At 38.1% G+C, this 9066-nt stretch overlaps 1 protein-coding gene across 1 annotated transcript; it reads left to right on the forward strand.

Moving 5' to 3' along the window:
* The first annotated feature begins 4403 nt into the window (after window positions 1–4403).
* Window positions 4404–9066, forward strand: plaua (plasminogen activator, urokinase a). The gene is made up of 11 exons (XM_034897989.1): window positions 4404–4552; window positions 5741–5833; window positions 5937–5976; window positions 6075–6213; window positions 6307–6389; window positions 6484–6525; window positions 6615–6795; window positions 6901–7046; window positions 7139–7279; window positions 7369–7517; window positions 8739–9066. The coding sequence occupies exons 2-11, from the start codon at window positions 5783–5785 to the stop codon at window positions 8931–8933; spliced, it is 1167 nt and encodes a 388-aa protein (XP_034753880.1). The 5' UTR covers window positions 4404–4552; window positions 5741–5782; the 3' UTR covers window positions 8934–9066.

Consider the following 9066-nt stretch of genomic DNA (forward strand, 5'->3'; position numbering starts at 1 on the left):
TCTGGTTTAAGAGCAGCTTTCTGCAGGAATACGCCCTCTGTTGGGGAATTCCTATCAGATCCACAACCAAAGAAGCTGACAAAGTGTAGGTGTAAACCGTAGACTGTTAATATATAGTCGATGGTCTAAACTGATGGATTTAATGTCAACAGGGGTGTTACATAAACCCACTCAATTTTCCCCTTGGTTGACAATAAAATCAATGGATCTGTAACGGAACAATATTTCTAAAACTTTGACAAAACAAGTGTTCACTAGATGGTGCCATACACTCTTGGCTTTAGTCATTATTAGAAGCTCATCACAGCAAAAAATAGTTTTGTTCCCATGCACTATATCAGTTCCATATTAGTTCTATGTTAAAAAGTGGCAAATGCAGTATGAGTATGATGGTTATTTTTCAATCTTAAATAGCAATGACATGTTTATTTGTGAGTTTCCTTAAATTTGTAATTGCATATTTAAATCCAGTTTTTCAAGCCAGTTTACTGTTTAGATGTGATCAGAAAGCAGAAAGTTGGCATGCATACAATCTATGCCAGGGGTCCTCACAGTTACTACAGATGGGCTACAAAATTATTGTTGGAATTGATGATATTGTTTTGTCTTGTTCTTTTTTCAAAAATTTAAATATGTCTGAAAACATTACATTTCTTACCAGGAATCCAATATATTATTATCAAGGAAAAAGCTGTCTATTTGTAATTCAAAAAACATTTAACTTATAAAACATTGATGACAGGCTCAGGCAATGTGTAGCCACCATGGCAGACATCACAGCTGCCCCATTAAAAAAAGTGCAAACACAATTGAAAAAAGTCTTCCACAAGACAAATATGACTGTTTTTCTGTACTAACATCAAAGTTTGATCTTCTGTTTGGTAGTCAGGTGTTCCAGGTCGTTCTTAACGGTTAGTCTGTTCTCCAGCTAGACTCCCAAACATTTGTAACATTCAACACATTGGAGCACCTTCTAGTTCCGTGAACAAATCTGTGATTCAAGCCCAACTAATCTTTCACTGAGAATAAGAAAATGGACTGTTACATTGGGATACTGTAAAATATGGCTGTTTTTTTCAAATTAACAATGTCAATAATTTATTTTAGATTCTGTATTAGGCAGGTTATGGTTCCAGAGGTGTGACTTCATCAGGGAGAAATCCTAATTTCTCAATCTATTAAACAAAATATGAGCTAAGAGTAAACCATGGGAAATGTGCAATAAATCACTAATTATGACAACACAGTCGAAGCAATGAGGCCCTTGTTGCGTCCGCTTTGACCATCTTGAGGGACAGTGCTGTTCTATGAAACCAAATGCTCTGCAACTGCTTTTGTGCTTTTGATGTTTGTTCCCCTCTGTGTGAAACTAAGTTTGTAAAGAAAAACAGCTTTTAGATCGTTATTCAATTGAAGAACTATTAACAAAATTTGGTTTTTGCGTAGCCAGTGTTCAACCATTAATGGCATTCATGTTATTACAAATTTATTTAATTTAAATATCACGTTGCTCTCTCCACAAGTTGCACAAACAAAAATTATATTTACTTTCTGTAGACTATTAAGATGTCCAAATTAATCTATATATTCATTTTTGGACTGAAAGTAGCTACAGTAAAAGTTATGATTGTTGTTTAAGTTACACAAGTGAAATGTATGCATGCATACCCACCCTCATAGCTTCTTATTAAAAGAGTTTGGCCTCAGAAGTTTAGTTTTATTCCACGGAATGCTACTTTTGCTTGGTATGCTGGAAAGGGGAAGCAGAAGGTATCTAATGATTCAATAGAGAAGCTGAAAACTAAAATTCTTGTCACTAGAGTGTCAGTGTCTGGTGATGTAAATGTAAAAGGCTTGAGTTGTGAAACTCAATGTTTCCTGCCTGTTTCACCACGTGTTTGTCCCTTTAGAAACATGCGAGTTAAAGTTGCTGGCAGGGTTTGAGTCTGAGATGTTTTTCACATGTTTCAAGTTCTATTGATCAGAATGCGGTTAATATGAAATGTTAGGAACTGACTTCCCTTCTTGGGGGTTAAAGAAAGTTCCTCTCACATATGAGGCAACCACACTTTGATCAAGGTAGCAATCATATCTGTAAAGTCTAATTTTCTTTTCTCTTCTTATTAGGCTATACAATAAACTGTGAATCACACTGTTTCTGCAAGCTTCAAATCATAAGATTCTCCTTCCTCTTTTTCTCTGAGCAGATGTCAGAAGGTTTCCTATGTGCAAACTCTCACGGTTTATAGAGATACAGAAGCTCTTACAATTTAATGTTCACTGCAAGATGTGTCCCTGTTTCAACAGGGGAATAAAACAGTAATCACATTTAAATACTATCACATTACTGCTTTTAACAAGCAGTAATCATACTTTTATGGTTTTGAGCTTTACCTTTTGTTAGATAAAAAATATGTTACAATATAAAGTATAGTATATAAAGTATAACAGGATAAACAGGCAACAGGATAAATCATTTGTTAACAGGTAGCTTGTGCTTGAGTCCAAACGCCTCTCACCACGCTAATACAACTGTAGACATTCATCAAATTAACAAAGAACATATTTTTCAAAGCAAGTTGGGGAAAATACTAGGAACTGCAAGTGGTGAGTTTCAAGCCTTTAGAACAGTTTTTGGCGTGTGATGGGTGTCCAGTCTGGGCTGGGGGTGGGGGGTAAGACTTGAGTCAAATCCACTCTACTGCAGGTTGCAGCTGGCTTCAACCACAAATGTTCCCATGGGTTGGATGATTTCTGGTAACTTAGTTCTATTTTTCCTAAAACACAAATGTGAAGCTTAAAGTTGACATTTTATCAGAGAGGGCTTCTGGAGTGAACATTTTAATTAATGTATGTTATTAAGTTGTGTCATGCTTCCTGACTTCATGCAGGCTGTACATGTTTTACATTTGTATTGCATCCCATTCCGTTATCCGGTCCACAAAGCCCTTCCCAAAGGTGTCATATTTGGCCATTGTCACCAAAGAAGAGGAAATGTGAGCAACACAAGCGTCAGAGTATTTGCTAGAGGTATGTAAGGGAGATTTCGGTCTAGAAATCCCCTGGCGAAATCCATAACAATGCTTTTAGGAAGTTGTGTGACATTGTCAGTGAAAGATGTGCAAAGAATGTTGTATTGAAAGACTGCTTTGTTATCCAAACCAGATTTAAGTCAAAAAGTTGGTTAAACTAATTTGGTAAAAAACGTTTTTTTTTTTACCATTTCCGGAATACCTGCTTTTAAGGAGTCTTGATTAATGATGCCGCTGTTTGCATGTAGTCACAGGAAGATGATTCAAGAGGATGCATTGCATGGTGGTAAAAGACATTCAGAAGTGGTCCCTTTTGTGATGAAGCAAGACTATGAATGGATGTATAAGTTGTCGCTTTAAAAACAATTCTATGAGTATTAGAAATGTACATTACCCCTAATGTATAAGTAATATGCACATTTTTACTTGATCAGGTCAAAAGCATGCAGCTGCAATTTGTATAATTTGCAAATGGTATTTTGCAGCTTTTGGTAGAGACCAGAATGTAATGCACTCCAACCAAACAAGTCAAACAAACTTCAGGAATTTACAACTACTTAACAGATAATGTATGATGATGAAATCCCTGATCATTGAGATGTTTAAACTAAGGAAATATCCCCCATTGAAGACAACATAAGAAGTTCTAAATAAATCTCTCTTTATTTCTTCTCTTTAGTCTTTATTATCTGGAATTGACACACAAAAGAGCAGAAGAAAGCTTTCCTTTACTTTGATGATACAGACTTACAAAATTGAAAATCAATTGAAACAATGTCAAATGTTTCAATAGAACATTGGATGTCCTACATATTAACATATGTAACATTGCCATATTGTTTGGGGAAATGTTTTATCTAATTTCACAAGTTCTTGTGCGGAAATTTAACATGAAGGATCAAGTGATTAACTACCAGTTTGAACTGATGAAACCAAGACCACTAGATTGTGTTTAGACTGTAGAAAGGATACCTCTTTTATACATTAAAATGTCAAATTAGGCCTATAAAAAAGTAGTAGGCTTTTTTCTTCAATGCATATGTTGAAGTGTCTAACCAATTTCTTTTATGGGGAAAAATTTAGCTAAATTTAGCTAATTAATTTTAAATCTGCCCCTCTACTTTTTAATGAGATGTGCTCAACTGCATCCACATACGCAGCAGTTGCCATTGTACGTTTATGACCAATTAGGGATGTATTATCTTGAGCAATATCACTGTAGTTAAAGTGGTAGAAGGCAGCGCCCACGGAATGTGTCACAGGAAACAACAGATAATTTATTCAAGACTTTGCTCATCAGCTATTGAGCCCCAGTGATGTTGTCATGGTTCACCTTAACCCCTCCCACTTGTAGTCTGTGTGTTCTTAAATGGGAGCAGCACAGCAACACCAGAGCAACTAGCATCAGAGTCCTGCCACAACAAAGGTGCCTATCAGAGGATACAGAGAAGAGATAACAGTCCCGTCAGCTGGAAGAAATAACAAAGAGCTTCACCAGGATTGCAAGTTTGGACAGAGAGGTAACTATATATCTGATAAAGCTTCTGTGACATGCAGCAATATATAAGAAGTTGTTTTACTTTACTGCATTAATGTTGAAGTATAAATGATAGGATAGTAAATGATAGGTCAGTACCCCAAATCACAAATCACAAATTGGATTTGTTGTAATAGCCCTGGGAAGAGGACACACTACACAAACACACAAGAGGAACCAATCACACAGATAGTAGAAGGGACATAAACGCACAGAGACAAATATTTTGTGGCTTTAGTTTAGTGTATTGGTTTACACATATACAACTACTACATGTAATATACACATAATCAATATAAGATGTGATGGAGAGATGCAAAAACACTCAGAGGGCCTTAATCTGGGCTCTCTCCGATGCATACTGCAATTAGAACAGAAAGAAACTAAAATTCTGAAAAAAGAAAAGTATAGAAAGATTAAAACAAGAAGCCAAAACTAAAATTACACCCAACATCAATACAACATAAATGTGAAAAGTAAAATAATAGTAGGTGTTACTTGGGTTGTTTGCAAAGACATTCCATAGGGATAACATTGTTAAGACAAAAATAAACCTTTTACTGCTTTCTTGAATTTTACAAGTGTCAGCTTTGAAAAATCAGATCACAAAGCATTCCATATCAATCAACCAATCAATTAACATTATGCTAAACAGTTATTCAACTAAAAAAAACGTTTTGTAAATTGTGCATTACGTGTTAACCATACAACCATGTTATTTGTCATTATCAAGTTGATACTGTGTCCTAGAAATATCTAGAAATGCAATGTTTCAACTGTATACATTGCAGAACTAATGTGATGTAATGGTGTGCTAATGTCATGCAGTAATCAACTAACCTAAATTGTTATTGCACTCACTGTACAGATAGAGACTGTGTTTATAGTACAGAGCGCACACAGTAGACATGCTCTATCTGTTTCTCACACATTAGAACCTCCAGAGCACAGTTTTTCATCTGCAATAAATGTACACACACAATCAACAGGAATGTAACATTGTGTGAAGTGAACGTGAGCACAATTAGACCCAGACAAAGAAATCACATGTCTGTTCAGTCGTCACACTTGTTTCTGTCCTATCATGTGCTCTGAGATAAACTCCATGTAAGGACCTTTAAATTCAGTGGGTTTTTGGGTTCTATTTCTGTAATTTTGCTTCTGTTTTCAGTCTATCTGAGGACAAAAATATCCCCAATAAGGAGAAGTATAGATGAACCTGTTATTCGTCCTCGTCCTCCTTGCAGCTGTCAGCATTGATGTGGTGAGCAATAATAAAAGGAAGGAACTTTAGGTTTAAAAGTCATACTGAGGGTGTCAAAGGATTTTTATAAATATGCCTCAACCGAGTCTTTGTTTCCTTTTAGGCTTTTTCACAAAGAAGGTCACCTAAACCCCGGGGCAGGGGTAAGCACACTGTCAAAGCAACACTTTATATTCTGCATTTGTTGCATCTGGTGACAGACATTAAATGTCCTTGTCTCTCTCTGTGATGTGATTCTTAGGGATGTGTCGGTCTGGGGATGGGAGCAGTTACAGGGGATTTATTTCTAAGTCGACACATGGCAATACATGTCTCAATTGGAACAAGTTTGAAATCTCTTCAGGAGCTTCAAAGGGACTCGGCAACCACAATTACTGCAGGTATACTTTGAATCATTAATCTGGGACGTAGATAGGCAATGTTAAGAAGAGATATTGCGTGTTTAACAGGCTATTATTTAACTTGAATGCTAGGAATCCTGACCAGAGCGTGATGCCGTGGTGCCGTGTCCGAAAAGGAAAGAAAATTGTGAGACAACTGTGCAACATTCCCAGCTGTAAGGTTTGATCAGCAGTTTAATAAACCATTAAAGAATTGTGTATGTTTGATTTAGATCTTTCTAATGATCTCTGTTTTCTGCTGCTGTACAGGTCCTACACCATCAATACAACCTCCACCAGCTGTAGATACAGGTAGCTTTGTTATTTAAATACCCTTTTTTTCTCAATGTCACCTCTTGATTCTCTTCATCATCACTAACTGACTTGTCTTGTCCCCGCAGAACTGACATGTGGCGAGAGTTCTGAGCAGAGGATGCATAAAATTGTGGGTGGGTCTTTCACACCCATAGAGTCGAACCCGTGGGTTGTTGCTCTCTTTCATCAGGGTAACCGTTTCCTCTGTGGTGGCTCTCTCATCACACCATGCTGGGTTCTCACAGCTGCACACTGCTTCTCTGATGGGTGAGACAGAAAACACAACACACTATCATTTCCTTTACTACAATTATTATACCATGATATCAATTTGACTCATATGCGTACCCCCCGTGTTTGGTTTTTGTTCAGTAAGGACACAAACATCCAGCGTCTGTCTGTATACCTGGGGAAAAAGGCCATCAATGAGACAGATGCTAAGAGGGAGCAGAGATTCACTGTGGAAAAACTGATCATCCACCAAAAATACAATGAGTCCAACTTCAACAATGATATAGGTGCGCACAATTGTACTGTGTGTGCGTGAGAAAGAGTTGTTATGGGTGCTTTGTGTGCAGGACTCATATCTGTGTTTGTCTTTGCATTTCAGCACTGTTGAAGATCAAAAGCAGCAATGGAGGATGTGCAGTGAGGTCCGCGTCTGCCCGGACAGTGTGTCTTCCCCCACCTCACACTCAGCTTCCTGCAGGATTTCAGTGCAGCATTGCAGGGTTCGGGAGAGAGAGATTCAGTATGTAATACAGAACCTCTAGCCTACACATTCATTGGTGACATCTCAGCCATTTTACTGATTCTTACAACTGACACTGTTGTCTGCAGTGGCATGGCATTACTCACAGTACCTGAAGCAGGCTGAGGTGAAACTGCTCTCCAAGACTGACTGTACAAATGAATCGTACTATGGAGGTCTCATCACAGAGAACATGTTCTGTGCTGGGAGCCCTGACTGGAGCAATGATGCCTGCAAGGTAAGCAACAAACCCAGTATTGCAGCTTCAAATCCGTCATCAGACCATCATTGCTTTGTTTTTAGACAATCACTATCCATATGAGCCTTTATATGGACAACGATTAAATAGCCTTCAGGGAGGAAGTGCAGCACTTGGCTGCGTGGTGCGCAAATTACAACCATGTGCTCAACACCTCCAAAACCAAAGAACTCATTGTCAACTTCCAGAAAGCGATATGCATCCACACACCCATTCACATCAGCTGGACTGAAGTAGAGCGGGTCATCAGCTTCAAGCTCTTGGGTTTTCACATTATACAAGACCTCTCCTGGTCACTCAACAGGCTTCCTTGACTCTGATCAAGAAAGCTCAACAACACCTCTTCTTCCTCAGAAAACTGAAAAAGTCAAGTCACAGTCAAGAGCTTGAGATGGTGGCATATTGTGGCAGCCTAGAGACCTCCCATCTCACGACTCCTGTCTCATGCCCTCCCGGCTGTTCCCATTCCTAAAAGAAATTTTGCATCTGGTCCGCACTGCATTAATAGGCTACTTTGGTGTTTAGGAAGTGTTTGAATTAAACAGTTGCCTACGGCCCCTTATGAGACCATAAGGAAAGCAAAGTGGCAGTTGGTCAAGGCCACACCAGTAAGGTTAACCAATAGTAGATTATAGAAGAAATCTTTTCAATACTCTATAATTTTAAAAGCTGCAGTTACGGACATGAAATTTGACAACAAGTTTGTTTAAGCCATAGCCCAGTAAGAGGTTTAATTTGAGGTCTGAAAGGCATCACTGAAGTAGTATTGTGATTATTCATCAACGGTTACCAGCAAAATGATACAGTGATAATCTGTAGGCTATCCCAATTGTGAAGTACGTGAAGTAATTTGCTCTTGAATTTATAAAAAACAACAGAGAGGATTTATAGTTCCACCCTTTTTCAGCCAGACTATTTGAGCGATAGGTTAGCGTTAGAGATCGTGGGATTTATCAAAGTGAAAAAATCCTACACATATAAAAACAAAACTGCTTTTCTAGCTCTATCGTGTTGGATTTTATTGCTAATGCACTTTAATATTAGACAAAACATGATCAGAGCTGGCATACTGCATTCAGTGTTACATATATTTTTAAGGACTGCTATGAGGGAAAAAACATTTTTAATGGTTGCACTACTGGTTAGATGAAAAACTGAAAAACTGATCTCTGACTGGCTGTTGCGTCCTTTCTCTCACAGGGTGACTCTGGCGGTCCGTTGGTGTGTGAAGTGTCAGGTCGGATGTTTCTGTTCGGGGTGGTGAGCTGGGGTGAGGGCTGCGCCAGTCCAAACAAACCAGGGGTTTACACACAAGTCAACAACTACAACAAGTGGATAGCAGCAAAAACAAGGCTTTCCAAATACACCACTGGAGTCATGTATCCCACAAAATGAGGCCATGGAAGACAGATACCTGTTGGCATTTTGTGCAACAGTTTTGTAGCTAATGGGCATTTCTGTTTCAGTCAAAATAAGTTTTGTACAGCGAAGATTTAACCGTTCTAAATGAGTGTTTTTTAAGTATTTA

Source organism: Etheostoma cragini, chromosome 17, assembly GCF_013103735.1.
Source record: "Etheostoma cragini isolate CJK2018 chromosome 17, CSU_Ecrag_1.0, whole genome shotgun sequence".
In the NCBI taxonomy this organism is placed as follows: Eukaryota; Metazoa; Chordata; class Actinopteri; order Perciformes; family Percidae; genus Etheostoma; species Etheostoma cragini.

Bases quoted from the DNA above. Each gene is read 5' to 3' on its own strand.
- plaua (XM_034897989.1), top strand. From the start codon at position 5,783: ATGAACCTGTTATTCGTCCTCGTCCTCCTTGCAGCTGTCAGCATTGAT. The intron at 6,214-6,306 runs GTATACTTTGAA...CTTGAATGCTAG, and splicing joins GGCAACCACAATTACTGCAG to GAATCCTGACCAGAGCGTGA. The intron at 6,526-6,614 runs GTAGCTTTGTTA...TTGTCCCCGCAG, and splicing joins TCCACCAGCTGTAGATACAG to AACTGACATGTGGCGAGAGT.